General features: G+C 31.2%; 1 protein-coding gene across 1 annotated transcript; it reads left to right on the top strand.

The window, feature by feature from the left end:
• The first annotated feature begins 7,260 nt into the window (after positions 1 to 7,260).
• LOC112294596 (U-box domain-containing protein 13) lies at positions 7,261 to 11,756 on the top strand. Its single transcript, XM_024545234.3, has 5 exons — positions 7,261 to 8,514; positions 8,817 to 8,930; positions 9,283 to 9,837; positions 10,070 to 10,826; positions 11,069 to 11,756. The coding sequence occupies exons 1-5, from the start codon at positions 8,236 to 8,238 to the stop codon at positions 11,407 to 11,409; spliced, it is 2,046 nt and encodes a 681-aa protein (XP_024401002.1). The 5' UTR covers positions 7,261 to 8,235; the 3' UTR covers positions 11,410 to 11,756.
• Positions 11,757 to 18,708: the final 6,952 nt, after the last annotated feature.

Below are 18,708 nucleotides of genomic sequence, written 5' to 3' on the forward strand. Positions count from 1 at the left end.
AATATGAAATTATCACATCATCATTGAAAAGAGCAGTTATAGTTCTTTGACATTTGGCTTGAATACAAATAAGGGTGACAATACATTGTTGTCGTACTATAATTGCTTATAGTATGTAAAAATTAATTAAGACATATAATATTTTTGTAAGTCTTGATGTAAATTAGAGTGGTTAGTAAATAAATTTAAAGAAAATTATATAAAGAAATTTATTTGGAGAATTATCTATTTTGATTATAGTATTTATATTATGTAGGATTTAGATATTTAGTATAAAGCTTAAGACAAGGTTGGGGCCTAAAAAAGAAAATCTTAACTAATAGGGGGCTTATTGGAAGGGTTGAACGCAAGGTATGGTTGGATGAAGGCAAAGAATGGAAAACTTCATTCCTATTGGTCGAAAGCCATGCCCAATGGGCTTCAAGGAGGCTGCCCGAGGCCTTATTAGGAATTAGGGTTTCTCTTTTGAATTCATTCGAGCTTTCGAGGCTAGGGTCAGCAAGTTCAGGGTTTTGGGTATAACTTGGATGAAGATTTTGTGTGATTTCAAGTTTTTTTGAAGGAGATATAGGTGTTCGAAGTTAAGGTATCAAATTTGTACCTACTGTCACTCTTTGAAGCATAACACATGCATACGGAGAGCAATGAAAGATCGGCGACTGGAATTGAAAAGAGCACTTTCTTGGCTACACTTTCCATATGTTATTTGACGAATTCCAAGTCTGGATGAAGGAGTTATAGGGCATTGAAGACAGCACATGTAATTCAAAGGCAGTAAGTGAGTCATTTTGTTGATAGTAATGTTTGGAGCCATAGCTTAAGATTTTGGACGAATTTTTTGTTCAAAATTTTTATAAGTGTGTTTTATTAAGTTAAAAAGCTATAAATAAAAGTTTCGTCGTATTTTATTACTTATTTTGTGAGATATGAAGAAATTAGCACACGGGTGTATGTAAGCTAGGATTTAAAGCTACATTTGGGTTTTGGTGATATCTCAAGATTTGTAATGAATTTGTAGTTGAATTTTTTTGTGATAGTTTTTGAAAGAATATCAATACTTCATGTAAAATTTAGGATTGTTTAGACAGTTCAATTGTGAGATATGAGCTATTGAAGTTCACAAAACATCTCTCATAAAGATATATAAGGTTTTAAGATACTTTATTATACATTTGGGTGTTTTCTTGGTACTTGAGCTTATGTTTTGATGTAATTGCCCTAAAAGAGCATATATTATATGTATAAACTTGGTACTTTATATCTTAGACTTGATTGAGCATTTAGTGGCAGCGAAAAGCCTAGCGCTTTCTTGATGCAAATTCTCTCTACCCCAACACCATGTTGGACATCTTATTGCATAGATCCAACTTAAAATCCAAATCAATTGAAAAAGCAAAAGTCATTATTATTAGTAGTATAATTTTAGATTTAATAAGAAGAGTAGAATGGAAGGAAGCTATGTATCATGATGCTTATTTCAAGATGGTTACCAATCAACTAAAAGTGAGCAATATTAATTTTTAATATTTTAATATTAATTTCTAATATTATATAGTACTTTGAGCTTCCGCTATATATTTGGATCTATTTGATCTTTCATATTTTTTAACTCAAAGAATTTTATATTCAACCAAGGTTCTTTTTAGATCTACACCAATCAACACCACCATCATTGGTTGTGATTGGTAACAAGAGGAGTATGAAGTAGATAATATTATAGAACATTGTTACCTTCATTGTGGCAATGGATGTCCGTAGCTTTAATACAAAGTTCTCTAAGAAAGGTTATTTCATCCATGATGCAATGTAGGAACCTACACAAAATTTCACTTATTGATAAGAAACTATTTGAAAATACCATCATGAGCAAAATGAGGACATTTTGCATTAGTAGAAGAGAATTAGCTATAAAAAGGCATGGATAGGATATTTTTATTATTTTCATATAGAGATATGTAATTGGAATTATTTTTTAGAAGTTTCTAGAATTGATGTTAGGATAGTGGTTCATGTAGGATCCACTATAAAACCTTCTAGAAAGACTTAAAGTAGTTATTATAGTAGAACCTACTATTAAGAACATTTAAGAAAGTTCCAAGATAATTGAATAAAGTATAAATAGAATTAATTCAGGCTATTTTAACATTTAATCAAGGAGGGTTATAAACTCTTTTTTTAATAAAATTTGGTTGTTTTTTCTTATTCTATTCTATTTGGTTTTATTCTCCTTTAATCAATTCTAACTTTTTTATTCTATTCTACTTAATTACTCTCAATTTTGTTCTAATATGCTTGGTCTTATGTTGTGTTGAGATCTTTGTTGTTATGGAGTTGATAAGGTTTTAGACCTTAAAGAATCTAGTCCTATTTTACATATAGGAGGTCTTATAGAATGCTTTTTTTGTTCTTTATGAGTGTAAAATTCACTCTTCAACCGAATTATAAGATGGCTTTAATTAAGAGTTTTTTTAATAGGTGGTATGAAGTAAAAGTAGTAAGAACAAGAACAAAAGAAGAAAAATACAAAACAAGTGGAACAAGTGCAATCAAGCAATTATACATTATAAAACTAATCATGGTCTGTTCACTAAGTTTTTATCTAATAAAAAATAAAAAATAAAAGTAAAAATATATATTTATATAAATTTAATCTTTTTATCTTTCCAATGGTATAAAAAATAAGTAAATCCGAATTACTATGAGTAAGTTATGAAGATTTGAAAAATAACAAGTAAACAAATAAAAAGTTAAATAAATAATTTATACCTCAAGGATAACTTGCTTAAGAGATCAGGAGTTTGAGCCTCACCAAGGCTCACAAGTATTATATATCAATTTTTAAGAGAGGCCACGAGGCCTTAGTCTTATCTTCCTAACTACTTTCAAGGTGCTACAATCTATATAAGACTTGTGTACCTCCCTTTATACAAGGACTATACTAGCTACTAGTTCTCCTATTTTCTACTAGTAAAACCAATAATTTTGCATTTTTGACTTCGCCATGGTATTTAAAAATATCTTATTCGTGAAAGAACTCCATGCGGCTTTCAAATCTTACTCCATTTCTTCATAATGGCTTATGAAGTAGTAAAACTCATTTTTACCAAAGTCATAGAAATTGCTCTAAAAATTCCTAAAACATTCTAAATAAATTCTAAAACTTCATGTAACCTTTTTATAATATTAAAATAAATTTTAAGCTATATTTTCTTGCCTTGATAATTTTTTATAGTAATAAGATTAATTTAAATTTACTATATATCCTACTTTCTATATAACTAACTAAGAAGACATGAGGTTCTTTCTCATGCTTCTTCTAACTACTAACTAACATTTATAGTTTTTTCATAAGTAATATGTATAGGTAGAAGGCCAATATAAATATTGATCTTAATAATTATCTCTCAATATTCAATAATAAATAAATAAAAATACTGAACCAACTAAGATAATTACCTCCAAGACTTACTAAGACTCCAATTTTACAATTAACACTCTAATTTTCTATTTGTCTAAAGATTTCTATATTATTCACCATATATTATGGTTCTAAGGACTCTAAATGCATCTTTTTTATCCTAAAATAATTAGTGAGTTGATTTGATGACTCACATCCTTAATCTTATCTTAAGAGTTTCTAATTTTTTTTGTCTTGGATAATATCCATTCTAGTATAATATCATACCATCATTGAGTGATTATTTATTTTTTATTACTGAAATAAGAGTGTAATGATCTTTTGATTCTTTGTAATTCATATCTTTAATAATATGATAAAAGTGTTAATTCATTTTTTTTATTTTGTTTTAGAAGTAAGTCGATAATTTCACTTTTTTATTATGCTTTAAAAATTGTAAACTACCTACTATCAAATTAACATTTTTTTTATATTTAATTCTTTTCTAAAAGAAAGTAGACTATCTCAATTTTTAAAAATTTTCATTTGATATTATGGTTATAGATTTTATTTTTTTTAATTTGTCTTTAAATTTTTTAAAATTTTTTAAAATTTTTTTATTACAAAAGTGGAAGGAAAAAACATATATACTACATCCAATAGAAGTGAAAATAGATTTTCAACCATTGCAAATCATCACAAGTTTGTTAACACTCTTAGAACCAAAATCTCATGTATTATCAACATCACCTATAGAAGTATTATTTCTACATGCATGGAAGAAATTAACAATGAAGTTCAAATTTTATGCTATAAAGTTGTACAATTGAAAGAATTAAATAGATCAAGCTCATACTTATATCCAACAAGTTTTACTACTATAAATATGTGGGAAGCAAGAATAATTATTTTTAAAAATTTTAATGGAACAAGATCAAAATTTTAAGAATTCCTATAAAAAAATTAAGCTCTATTTAAGGTTGTATCTTTTCTAATACCTTGATGGATTTATTAAAGTTGGATTCATAGGGGTAATTTTATTTTATAGTATTGTCTTTTAATTTGTATTTTTGATAGAAAAAGATTTATGACTCTTTTATAATTTAATTTTATTTTTTAAAATATTTATGAGAATATTTTTTTTAAATGATAAAAAAATAGAAAAGATCAAATTTTTATCTTTACAACAAAGATTATGTTTAGCTATCTCATATGATCTTAAATTCCAAAATCTTGCTTACGACATGAATTTGAATAACAAAGCCTTTATCAATCAATTTTGATATGAGTTTAAAGATAATATTAAAGATTTATTGTTGATAATATTAAAAAAAACTCATTAAAATAATTTATTATTTAAGTCATTTTATATAACAATCAATTTTTTGAAAAATACCAAGAGCAAAGATTTGGTTAAGTTGATATAAGTCAAGTCATAGTAACAATTCATAGGTTTTCATAAACTTATTTATTAAGGTCAAAATTTATGCAAATTGACACAATATATATCAAACCTCTTAATAATCAAGAAGAAATTCAATGCCATTAAAAAAGATTGTGCTTATATTATAAAGAACCTAAGCACTTTGCTCAATATTATCCAAAGAAGCCACACAATCTTAAAATGACAAGCATGGTTACCAAATAAGACAATGTATTGAAAAGGAAATTTTTCCAGCTACAATAAGGATCATGTAGCTAAAATCTTGTGTATTACTTAGTAAAGATCTTATTCTTTCTTCACATTCATCACCTTGTTTTACAATAGATATTTGTTTAGGATCAAAAAATTCTAAATTTTATGTCTTATTAGATTTAAGAGCATTAGCTTATTTTATAGACAAAGACTTCTAAAATGTTACCACATAGCTCTCAATTAGATAGTATATATTGATGCAAGAATGAAGTCTTTTTCATTCTTGAAAATATTTTCCTTATTTTTAGTCTTGACTCAAGAATCTCTAATTTTTTTGTCTTTGGCAATAGCCATTTTAATTTAATATCATATCATCTTTAAGTGATCATTGATTTTTTTCTACATAAGAGTGTGTTGACCTTTTGTTTCTTTATGATTCGTGTCATTGATATCATCCACTTCTATAAAAAGAAGTGATATTTTTTTTCTATTCAATATATATATATATATATATATATAATCTTGTATGACTCAAGAAAAAACATGTGAAACACAAGATGGATCTCCATAGAATTTTATAGATATAATTGATATACAACTAGATTGATTTGTTTACAAATAAGAAATAGTCTAAGTCTATAATAATCCAACTTGTTATAATAGCAACAAATCTTAATATTACCACAAAGTAATCATATATTGTAACTAACATGAAATTAAGGTTTTTCCTTCTAATAGGTATTTATGTTAATTTTTTGTTGTTCTTGAGCTTCTTTTAAATCTAAATACAAATGTAATTGTAATTCTAAATCTTAAATTCTAGTCATTTGATTACACCTTCGTATCTTAACAAATTGAATATGTTGCAACTATGTTTTATAACATAAAGAAGGAAGAAAGAAGTGGAAGGAGGAAGAAGTGGGATGGTATTGAGTGAGAATGTGCTTCCACAGTTGGTGTATTGGAATTAGGTACTTATGGATGCTTCAAAATCAAAGCCAATGCAATACAACATCAAAAAGAAACTTCAAATCTCTTTTTTCCAAAAAAAAACTCTTGTATTCATCTATATTATTGTCCATAAAATTTAAAAGTTTTCCTATTCTCAAATTGAAGGAGTAATCACATAGATTAAATCATGGAAGTAAAACAAATCAATTGAAGAGTTAAGTGGGTCAATTTAACATCTCCTTTACTTTATAATAGATCAATTTCAAGATCCTTAGATGTGTAATAATAGATGAATTTTATTTTAAAACTACCTTAAAACAACAATATTCAAAGTGCATTTCTATATATATATATATATATATATATATCAATGATTAGTTAGCTCTGAGTCTGTGTAAACCTAAATTTTTTTCATATCAAAGTTCAAAATTTTCAAGATAATTACTTGTATTTACCATGATTGTATTCATGACATAATAAGAATGACTGTAATGCTGAAATAGTTTCACACGTTTTCTATTTTAAAATAAATCTAATGGTTTTTGTATTTTTTTAAAAAAATTATCAAAAATAAATTATGATTTGTTTATTTAACATGAAAATATAAAACTAGTACTTACCGTCACTATCACTATTAATGCAATCTTTTTTTTAAAATATTTTTTTTTCTGATTAATATGATTACCAACACAGAATTCAAATTCTTAAATTTAACGATCTTATCACACTAAAGATAAAACAAAAAAAAAAGAAAAAAAAAGAGAAAAAAAAGAAAAAAAGATAAAAAGATAAAAGAAAAAAAGAAAAAAAGATAAAAGAAAAAAAAGAGAGGTGATGAAAACCATAATTATTACTGTTTCTATTTAAAATAACGAGATGTCTCCATGTAACAAACTTCACAGAAGAGAAGCAATTTCAAGTCCGATTTAAAGGGAGTTAAATGAGCAAGTCCGCATGGAAAAGGGGGCAAAAATCAAAGAGACAGTTGCAGCCACACCCAATGGGCGACGAGGGACGTGTCCGCATCGCAGAGGGCGAGAGACGCAACACAGCAAGGAGAGGAGCGTCCGCACAAACGGAACGGGGAACGAAGGACGGGGAACGGAGGAGAGTAAGGTGAACAAGGAGGAGGAAGACGGGGAGGGTGGGTAATTAATCAATTAATGGCAGCCCTCGTGGCGCGGGAGAGGCGCGGGGGGCCTTTCCTGGCCCCGAATGAGGGCCGAGGTGGGGGGGGGGGTCCGGAACGCGGGGCATTAGGAGGGAGAGGGGGCGCGGGGGGTGAAAGAGTGGATGAGTCCGGCTTGGGGTGGGGGCGTGGGTGCGCTTGGAGCTCGGCAGATTTCGGGGCCGCCTCCTCCTGGTCCTCCTCAGATCATGAGACTGACGATGTCCCCGTAGAGAGAGAGAGCGGTGGTCCCCGCCGCTGCTGCTGCTGGGTCGATGTTCGAATCCACCACCCTTTCATTCTTTCTTTCATTCTGTCTTCCGCTGTGGTGTTAGTTTGTCTGGTCGGAGCTTCGTAGCTGCTGCCCCACTTGACAGTGTAATTTCGGCAGGCAAGGGAAGGCAAGGGAAGGCAAGAGGGGATTGGAGTGGGATTTGGAGTGGGGGCATGAACCCTGCATACATACTTACCCTAGACTCTGTATTTCTCTGTCTCTCTTCGTTTCTTTCCCTACCCTTTCCTCTTTTTTAGTCCTTCCTTTTGTGTTTTTTGGGGTGTACAATTGGAAATGATGCACCGAAGCTCCATCGCAAAATGTGATGTAGTGGCTTTGTAAAGTTTTGCAGTACAGGTCCTGGCTGGAGATTTTAGCAACTGTTTTGATACTGAGGGAGAGGGGGTGTGTGTAAGGATGGTTCGAAGTGTGTAGTGTGGGGCTTTCAGGCCCTGGGCTGCCAAAATGCGAAAAGGTGGTGGAGTGCATTTGGAGACCGTGTATAGACGAGGATTGTCGATTTGGGCGGGCAGTTGTGATGTGGATATGACCTAGTATTTTTAGGTTCGATTCATGTTCGCGCCTGGTTTGAAAATTCGATAGGATTCGGCTGTTAGATATGGGCTTTTGGGAGTTTCAATTGCAATATTGCTGCAGAAACCGAAATAATTTCCAGCATTGATGGTCTGAATATTGACCCAACAAGTTTTGGTTCTGTTTATCTTATTTTGTTTTATATATATATATATATATTTTTTTTTTGGGAGCAAAAATCTGTCTGTGAGGTTTGGCGAAGAAAGGGTGTCAAGATGGCGGACAGTCACCTGTCGCAAGTACAGCTGATTCAGTCCCTCATAGACGTGGTTAATACCATAGGTTTAAAAGGAGATTATATCAAAAGCCACAAGAAGGAGTGTGCTTTGCTGACCAGGAGAGTGAAGCTGCTGGCACCACTATTCGAAGAGCTGAGGGAGTCTCGTCAGAAGATGTCTTATAAAACTTGTACTGCTCTTCATGACTTAGAAGAAGCTCTGCAATCAGCGAACAAGTTGCTCCAAATGTGCCATGATGGAAGCAAGCTATACCTGGTCATTTCATCGCACTCTGGAATCTCCCCTCTATAATTCTAGAACCTATGGCCACTTTTCACCTTAGCGCCTTATTTGAAGCGCTCTCTCTTTCTCTCTTACTCTCTCTCTTGTTTGTTTAAACAGCGTCGATGAAGTTTTTAGGTCTAACGAAGAATATTCGTGTACTTCTTTATTTATTTATTGGGAATTTATCATAATAACAATGATGATGATTTCTACTTGTTAGTTAGGAGTTCCTATGCTGTGCGCAGTGGCGTAGATTTGTTATTCAAGAACTGACGTTGACATGGTTTTTCTAGGTCTTGGAGAGACAAGCTGCCGCAGAGCAATTTGATAAAGTGAATGCCGACCTGGAGTGTGCACTGGATGCACTTCCATACGATCAGTTTGCTTCAGATGAAGTTAAAGAACAGGTATGATTGGAACGGACTCAGAATTATCCTCGTGTCATAGGGACAATTCAACTCTTATGTTGTTCTGCTCTCTACGTTTGTTTTTACAATCACGTTGACTGGTATGCATTTTCATTGAATGCTAGGAGATGAATGGATTGAACCTTCCGTGATTCCCTGCTTCCAGCGGACACGCAAAAGAGGTTTGCATTTTGGTTGTATACATCATCAGTTCATTAGAAAAATATTATCTTACGCTGAGTAGGAGAATATGGTACCAGGGTCTTTCTCTGTGTGAGTATTGATCACAATTCTAGTCAACATGCTGCTTTAGCACTGCTTCGGCTGTTAATTCGGCTCTCTTACTGTACAGGTTGACCTTGTTCGAAGCCAGCTCAAACGTGCTAAAGGGAGGGTAGATAACCACGATTCACAAATCCATTCAAGTTTGGTTGCAGTCCTACATGAGAAGGAGGATAGTTCAGCTGGATTTGAAGAACTTCAGATGTTAGCGGAGAAACTTGAACTGCGAACTCCTGCTGCCATTAGACAAGAGAATCAAGCATTGCAGGAGATGATGCTTGAGAAACAGAACCTTGGTGACGATAATCATGAGCAGGAAATGTGCTTTCAACAGTTGTTCACTGTTTTGCGAAAGCTGACGAGTATCTTACCACCAGAAGAATCAGATGAGGACACTCCTGAGTTAGACAGGGTAAACATTGCAGCTGGAGTTTACGTATCAAAGGCTACGAAGCACCACGCAGAGATCCGAGCAGGGTTAGGTATTGAGGGACGGGGTTCGCAGATATCAGATGTCGAAAGCGCGGGCGCTGAGAAAGCGAAGATGCAAGTAGTACCCGACGATTTCAAGTGCCCGATTTCGTTGGACTTAATGAAAGATCCTGTAATTGTTGCAACTGGGCAGGTTGGTTGGCTCGATCATATTTGACCGTTTTTTACACAGTCTCTGCAGTTCGTCCCGGCAGTATTGCCTGCACAATCAGAGAGTGTACACGTGTCTCCATGATTGAAACAGAGCTTTCCTTCAATTGGAAGGCTACAGTCCATTTTTGTTTAACAGAACAGAGACAATAATGTTCTTGGCTGTGAACAGGTTGGAGTTTTCGAAACTGAACGTTTTGTGTTTCTGCTTACAGACCTATGAACGTGCATGTATACAAAGATGGCTGGATAGTGGTCACAAGACTTGCCCAAAGACAGGTGTTCTCCTAACTCACTTGGGGCTGACCCCCAATTACAGTCTTCGTAGTGTTATTGCCCAATGGTGTGAATCTGTTGGCATGGAAGTTCCCAATCAGGTCAGTAGCAAACCGAAACCATCTAAACTATTAGAATATTCTTCTGGCGAGCGTGCCACTGTTGAACATCTTCTTCTAAAACTCAGAAGCGGCCAAGCTGACATGCAGCGGGCCGCAGCTGGAGAGCTTCGGTTATTGGCAAAGAGGAATGTTGAGAACAGAGTCTGTATTGCTGAAGCGGGGGCTATACCTTTGTTAATCGGCCTCCTCTCGACTGAAGATCTGAAAACCCAGGAGCATGCAGTGACTGCTTTGCTAAACCTGTCCATCAATGATGCTAACAAAGGAATCATTGTAAATGCCGGAGCTATCAAGCCAATTGTGGAAGTTCTTAAGAACGGAAGCAAGGAGGCCCGAGAGAATGCTGCAGCTACTTTATTTTCTCTTTCAGTGGTGGACGAAAACAAGGTAACTATCGGAAGCCTTGGGGCCATTCCTGCTCTTGTTGATCTATTGAAGGATGGAACCGCACGGGGGAAAAAAGACGCCGCTACTGCTTTATTTAATCTGTCAATATACCAGGGGAACAAAGCTCGCGCAGTAAGGGCTGGTGTAGTTCCACCTCTCATGGACTTGTTGAGAGATCCTAGTGCCGGTGAGCCCTCTTTACCGCATCGGGTGCTGCGTTCGTAATTCCTGTATTTTGTTGACGTAATAGTCCGATGATATCAGTAGAATGCCTTAAAGCGGGGCTTGAATGGCGCATCTGACATTGGACAGCGTATCAAATGGTTTGTATCATTAGTTTTGAGTAACATCAGTATGGGACGTCCACGTCAGATTGTTTTCTTTCTCCTTGTTTTGCTGTGAGCTGACCAGGACGAACACTATTTTCAGGTATGGTAGACGAAGCCCTTGCTATTCTTGCCATTCTAGCCACTCATCCGGATGGTCGCTTGGCCATTGGGCAAGCTTCAGCTTTACCTATACTTGTGGACCTCATAAAATCAGGCTCTCCTCGAAATAAGGAAAATGCTGTAGCAATAACTGTTAACTTGGCCACCCATGACCCCGTGCATCTGGTGACAACTTACAAGTTGGGAGCTCAAGATCCATTACGTTCTCTTGTAAATGATGGAACTCCGCGTGCAAAGAGAAAAGCTGCCCAACTTCTTGAGAACATGCGGAAGCAGTTGGAATCCACCCAGCCGTTTACAGGCTCAGAATGTTGTACGTAGCGTGGTTTTAATTATAGTTCTAGTTCATATCATTTTACGAACAAGTCGAAAATCTTTTGCCTATCATAGCGTGAGCAGCGGAGATCCATGCTCGAGTGTAAAATGAGTAATCGACTCATGCGGGAAGGAGCTGCTATCTTGTACTCTTGTGGAAGCCCAGAAGGAATCACCACATCAAGGTATTAGGCTATACTAGGAGGTGACGTGTGCTGCACCAGGAAGTGGGTGTCAATGGTTTCGATTGGGGACTCTTTTGCGACGCTGTTGTTTTGCGGCTGACATATAACTCCTAAAACTTTAACTGTTTTTTATGAATTTGGAAGTGCTGCAATATGTGGTTTTCACAACTTTTTTGAGGCTTTGCCCAAGGGTTTCTGTTTGACTTGTGACGAGTGGCTGGATACAAAAATCTACTACACGTTTTCAATCAAGTATGAGGAACAACTTTGCCGATTTACCGAGAATCCTAAATCTGTTATTAACGTACGAAATTGGATTCTACTCCTGCCTGGACTCACTTTGGGCACTTCCGCTTTGTATTCATGGTCTTCGGAGCAAGGTCCAACTGCCTAAATTTCACAGTTACCTGCTGCATTCAAGCCAGGCTGGCAATTTTCTCGATATGGGAAAGCACCCTCATAGAAAACGTGTTGACTATTTCGGATGCCTGCAGGTAGTCCTTAGGCTTAAGGGTCTATGCAATCAAATCTAGAGTGAACATTTCTCAAAACACTTCCTTGAAGACTTCCTGAAGCTTATCCCATGTTGCACTATTCTCAAGTGCCTACAAGTTGAGATATGATTCCCAATTTATAAGTCTTGTGAAGGATAGATAGGTGCTCTCATGTAGAATCATATGTTGTTTCTTTACCTACTCGAGAAGGTTCACAACAATTTTAAATGCTTGGTATACAGAATATTTAAGATTCTGGATCCACCCATTTCAATTAATTTAACTTTTAGCAAAATGATAACAATTAGAAAGTTGAATTTGTAACGCATATCAGTTGAATGCTGCTAGCCTCAATCCCATGTTTTTGAACACCTTTAAATGAGTAAGTAGTAAATTTGATACTCAAATAAAGTGACTTCAAAATTTTAATACATTCTTGTATTTATTTTGATTTAATTGATATAGTCTATAAACATATTTTAAACATATATATAATACTAAATATGTTTTGTAATTAAACATATTAAAAACCTCCTCCAAGCTCTAAACCAATTTTTTGATTTGTTAATTTTACTTTTTAAAATTTTTATGGATATACAAGTATATATATATATATATATATATATATATATAGAAATATATATAAATATATACAAATATACATATAAAAATATACATATATATATATATATATATTCCAAATTAATTAGAAAAAAATCAAGCTTTATAAGATGTAATAAAAGAAATGAATCAAGTATGATATATATAATCTTAAAGTCTATGTATTATAAAATTGAAATTTCCAAAATTTAAGGTCTAATGCTCATTTGCAAGGTCGTAATTATCCTAATTAAGGTTGAAAAAATCAACTAAGACAAGGACAAGAGGTGCACCACTTTTGCGGAAAAAGCCATTCACAGGGTAGTTGCTGGATAGAAAATAGTGTAGTACATAGAAATTATGGAAGAAACCATTTTTTAGACTTGTGTAGACAATCTGACTAGATAGTTCCTTTAAAGTTTCTATAAAGAAATTATCAACAATAAGCCCAAGACCATTTGAAGGAGGCAAGAATCTCAAATTTGAATAATAGCTTAGAACCTTCCAACCTATTTTATGATTAATATAATAATTATCAAATCCAATACCTTTCTTTAGATTTAAATATACAACAAGGATTTATTTCATTAAATGGTGGTAAATCTCAATATGGCAAACAAAATGAAGGAAAAAATCTATAAGATGTAAGGTATTTAAAAATATCATCTGATGAATAAGATTCTCAAACTATTAGAGATTAGTTTTCATCTTTTCAAACAAATTATATCTCCCATAAAGAAGTTCCTAGTAAGGTTAAAGAACCTCATAATATGCCAACCTTAGTAGTTATAACAAGGTTTAGATATATTAATCCTTCCCTTCCTACTTTAGTAGAGAATGAGAATAGCTTAGAGGATTTTCTTCACTTCTTTGATCTAAACAAAGCAACACAAAAAGACATGATCAAAGATTTTAACTTTAATTTTCTTGTACAATTTAAATAAACTTTAGTAGTCTTATGGCTGAAAATGATATGGCTATTTATCCACAAATACCAAATGATTAGTATAGAGAATCTATAGAGTAACCTTATATACATGACCTTAATTACAAATTGATGGATGTGACTTTAAAAAAATAAAGATTTAAAATTCATTAAGATGGAATTCTAATTAATCAAGGCTATACAAAGAAGAAGAAAAATTACCTTTGACAAACAACACAAGGTTAGAACACTTAAGCATGCCATGCTTGTCTTTTTACAAGATGCTAAGAGAATAGATATTCCAAGCAATTTTGATGCCATATAGATGGAATTATATCTAGTCAAAAAAGTCTTCCCAAATAATTCACTTTGGTTGCAAATTCTCAATAGAGAAGATTTTTTTATTAAAACTTCAAGAAATAGATGTAAAGAATATAGAGTGTGATTTTTATCATATACATGATCAAATGGCTAACCTTTAAAATCACTCTTATTCAATTCCTTAAATGGTGAATCATCAAAATTGGGTAGAATTTAGGGAACTAAAACTCTGAAATTTAAGAAAAATAAATGATATATTCATTTACCTTATCTTCTATTTAATTTAATTCTTTAAAAAAGTCCCACATATTTTAAGCAAACAAGAAGAATATTTGATTAAACTTTTAAAGGAAAAAAAAATGATAGATGTTAGAAAGTAGTTATTAAGTTTTGTTTAGTTATTCAAAGTTTATAGAATTTTTGATCAAGTGAAATTTTTTTAATGAAGTGTCTCGAGTTTGAATTCAATTAAAAAAAATAAGCTATTTCAATAACCTAGTATTAATGTAAGAAAGGCCAACAATAAACAATTAAAGGATATGTAAGCCTTGTAAGGTTGATGGCATGTTCTTCTTAGATTGGAGAAGTTTCTAAAGTATTAATTTTTTAATTGTTTTAAAATATTTTTTTATCTTTAAAAGTCTTAGTAAAAATATATTTTAAGTCTTTTTTTTTTTTTTTTTTTTTTTTTTTTTCTCCTTAGGTAGTCATTTAGATCAATCTAACATAATTGAAATATTAAGTAGTAATAGCTCATTCATTTTGATCTTATAAAAATTGATAGCTTTTGTAGCCATGTTACTTTTCAAGTAGCAAATTTCACACAATTAATTCTAAACTCTTTTCTTTTGCAAGTCGTCCCAGATAATCGCTATGTTTGAGTCATCAAATTGACTCACTAATTATTTTAGGACAAATTTTTTTATTTAAAGTGCTTAAAGTCATAATATGTAGTGAGTAGTGTAGAAATCCTTAGACAAATAGAAAATTAGAATGTTATAGAAATAGAGTTTTAGTAAGTCTTTATAGTAATTATCTTAATTGATTTAGTACTTTTACTTATTATTGAATATTAAGGATTATTTATTTAGATAAATACTTATATTGGCCTTATATTTATATTTATTACTTATAAAAAACCTATAAATATTAGTTAGTAGTTAGAAGAAGCATGAAAAACAACCTCATGTCTTTTTAGTTACGTATATAAGAAATTGAATTTATAATTTATTTAAATTAATTTTTTATTATAAAAAAATCACAAAATTAGAAAAATATAGATTTAAATTTATACTAATATTATAAAAATATTATAATAATTTTTATAATTTATTTAGAATTTACTTAAAATATTTTAGGAATTTTTAGAGTAATTTTTAAGACTTTGATAAAAATAAATTTTACTACCTTGGGAGCCATTATAAAAAAATGAAGCAAGATTTGAAGGCCTTATAAAGTTCCTAGGCTTATTGGATGTTTTTAAATACCATGATAAAGTAAAAAAATGCAAAAATATTAGTTTTACTAGTAAGAAATAAGAGGATCAGCAGCTAGTCTAGTCCTTGTGGAAAGAGAGGTGCATACATTCCATATAGGTTGTAGCACCTTGGAAATAGGTAGGAAGATAAGACTAAGGCCTTGTGGCCTCTTTTAACAACCTTTATATACTACTTATGAGCCTTTGTGAGACTCAAACTCTTGTTCTTTTAAACAAATTATCTTTGAGGTAAAAATTACTCACTTAATTTTTTTATTACTTGCCTTCTATCTTTAACCTATCATAACTTATTCATAATAACTTAGATTTATATGTTATTTATATCATTAGAAAGATAATTAGATTATTATTATTATTATTATTATTATTATTTTTATTATTTATTTTTTATTAGATAAAAATTTAATAAAAATATTGTGACTAGTTTTATAATGTACAATTATTTGATTGCACTTGCTCTACTTGTTTTGCATTATACTTCTTTTGTTCTTGTTCTTACTACTTCTACTTCACACCACCAATTATAAGCAACACTTAATTGAGGCCATCTTAAAATTGGAGTTGAGAGATAAAATTTTCCTTCTTAGATTTACTCAAGTAAGATTTATAAGCACACTTCTATTAGAAAGTGCTCTCTCTTGATTTGCACCTTTGATGAAAAAATATTTGTGACTATTCTATGATTTGAATCCATTCTTGAAAGTATTCACAACTACATTTGAAAAAAGTGATTGAAAAATAATAGTAGAAATCAAGCTTATATTATTATAATAAAGATTATATTCAGCCATGACATATGTTGCTGAATTCCAAAATCTTGCTTATAACATGGATTGGAATGACAAAGTATTTATCAAGCAATTTTGATATGAATTAAAAGATAATGCCAAAGATTTATTATTGACAATAGCAAGAGCAGATTCATTAGAGCAATTTATTACTCAAGCCATTGTATGTGACAATTAATTCTTTGAAAGATGCTAGGAAGAAAGATTTAATTAGAGAAGTATAAGTCAAGCCATAGCGACACCTTCTAAGTTTTTAGAAGCTTACTTTTTTGAATGAAAGCCTATGTAAATTGACACAATACGATTCAAACCTCTTATTGAATAAAAAAAAGACTCATTGTTATTAAGAAGATTTATAATTATATTATCAAAAATCCAAGCACATTGCTCAACTTTATCCAAAGATGCAATACAATCACAAAATTAAGAGTATGGTTGCCAACGAGGACAATATATCAAAAAAAAAAAAAAAAAAAAAAAAAAATCTAGCTACAATAGAAATCATGCAATTGAAATCTTGCATAACATCTAATAAAGATTATATTCTCTCCTTAGATCCTTTAATTTGTTTTTCAATAGAAGTTTATTTAGGATCAAAAAATCACAAAATCTTAACTTTGTTAGATTCAAGAGCCTCAACCTATTTTATAGACAAAGACTTTGTCAAAAAGAAAGAAATATTCTTAGTCAAGAAAACTAAATCCATACATGTAGAAGTCATAGATGGTCATTTTTTCTCTTTTAAAAAAATTATCTATAAGATTTTTCTTTTAGATGTATAAATTAAAGATCAAAATAGTGTAATAATATTTAATGTGATAAGATCTCCATCCAATCTAGTTATTTTAGGATTATTGTGATTAAAAAAATATAATTCTCAAATAGATTGGATTTCTTATAACCTTAATTTTTCTTATAGTTTGAATCAAAATTATATTAGTCAAATAGAAATATATAAACTTAGTACATCCAAATCCTTATTAATACATGTAAAAGCTTTCATTACTACAACAAAAGAAGGATCATCTTTTATTATATATGTCACACCTATTTCTAATAGTAAAAAGATGTCAAGTATTAATCCTAGGTAGCATTAAGATATCTAAGATGTTTTTGAAAAAAAAATATAAATATTTTTCTAAAACATCAATTTTATGATTATTTAATTGATTTCCAAGAAAGAGCTCAAGCACCATTTGAATCAATCTACAACTTATTGCAAAATGAGTTGGTTGTGCTAAAAGAATACATTGATAAGAACTTGGCTAAAAACTTCATACACCATCCAAAATCTACAACATGAGCTCCTATCTTATTTATGAAGAAAAATGATGGATCTTTGTGAATATGCAGAGATTATTTAGGACTTGATAAAATGACCATCAATGATATGAATCTCCTATCTCTAATTTCAAGACTTCTTTACCAACTCAATTAAGCAAAGATCTATACAAAAATAGATCTACAAAGAATATATAATCCAGTCCACATCAAAAAAGGAGATGAATAGAAGACTACTTTTCAAACTAGGTATGAACATTTTCAATATAATATCATGCTTTTTAGACTCACAAATGCACCAATTGCTTTTGAACATCTCATGAATGATTTTTTTGTGATTTCTTTGATGATTTTATTACTTGTTATTTAGACAACATTTTAATCTATTTTAAGAATATAAAAAAAATATAAACTTCATGTTTGTTATGTATTATAAAAACTTAAAAATACAAGATTTTATGCCAAGATAGAAAAGTATGTATTTTATACTACTCAAGTTGATTTTTTATAATACATCATTTCCAAAAAATAGCTAATAATGGATCTTAAAAAGATCCAGACTATCATGGATTAGAAGATTTCAAAAAAAGTCAGAGATGTGTAATATTTTTTGAAATTTTGCTAATTATTATCAAATTTTGATCAAAAACTTTTCTCAAATTGTAGCGCTTCTTATATGTTTGACATGTAAAGATAACCTTGAGTAGAATAAAGAAGTTGAAATATCTTTTGAAGCCTTAAAGTCAACATTTATTTTTGCACCAATTTTATATTGTATCAATTTTTTCAAAGCATTCTTCATGGAAACATATGCATTAGATTTTGCTATAGGTGATGTTTTGTCACAAATTAGAATAGATGACAATCTTCACCTGGTAGCTTTTCATTCCAAGAACTTTTCAACAACCAAGATTAATTATAAGATTTATAAAAAAAAAGCTTTTTATAATCATAAATTTTTTTCAAGAATGGCATCATTATTTTAAAAAAAATCTACTTTAATTATTGTATATATAGATCACACGTACCTCAAGTACTTCATGTTAATACATGTTTTGAATTGTTACCAAGTTTGTTGAAGCATGTCTTTATTAAAATTTGATTTTAAGATCACTTATGAATCTAAAAAATAATAAAATGTATTAAATGCTCTTTTTAGACATTCTTATCTTATGAAAAAATTAATAAATATAAATTTTGATTAATAAAGAAT

This window comes from Physcomitrium patens, chromosome 17 (genome assembly GCF_059467195.1).
Source record: "Physcomitrium patens ecotype Gransden chromosome 17, ASM5946719v1, whole genome shotgun sequence".
NCBI classification, from domain to species: domain Eukaryota; kingdom Viridiplantae; phylum Streptophyta; class Bryopsida; order Funariales; family Funariaceae; genus Physcomitrium; species Physcomitrium patens.

Excerpts from the sequence above, each read along its gene's own strand:
- LOC112294596 (XM_024545234.3), top strand. The coding sequence starts at position 8,236 with ATGGCGGACAGTCACCTGTCGCAAGTACAGCTGATTCAGTCCCTCATA. Across the intron at positions 8,515-8,816 it reads ATGGAAGCAAGCTATACCTG|GTCTTGGAGAGACAAGCTGC; the intron begins GTCATTTCATCG and ends TGGTTTTTCTAG. Across the intron at positions 9,838-10,069 it reads TAATTGTTGCAACTGGGCAG|ACCTATGAACGTGCATGTAT; the intron begins GTTGGTTGGCTC and ends TTCTGCTTACAG.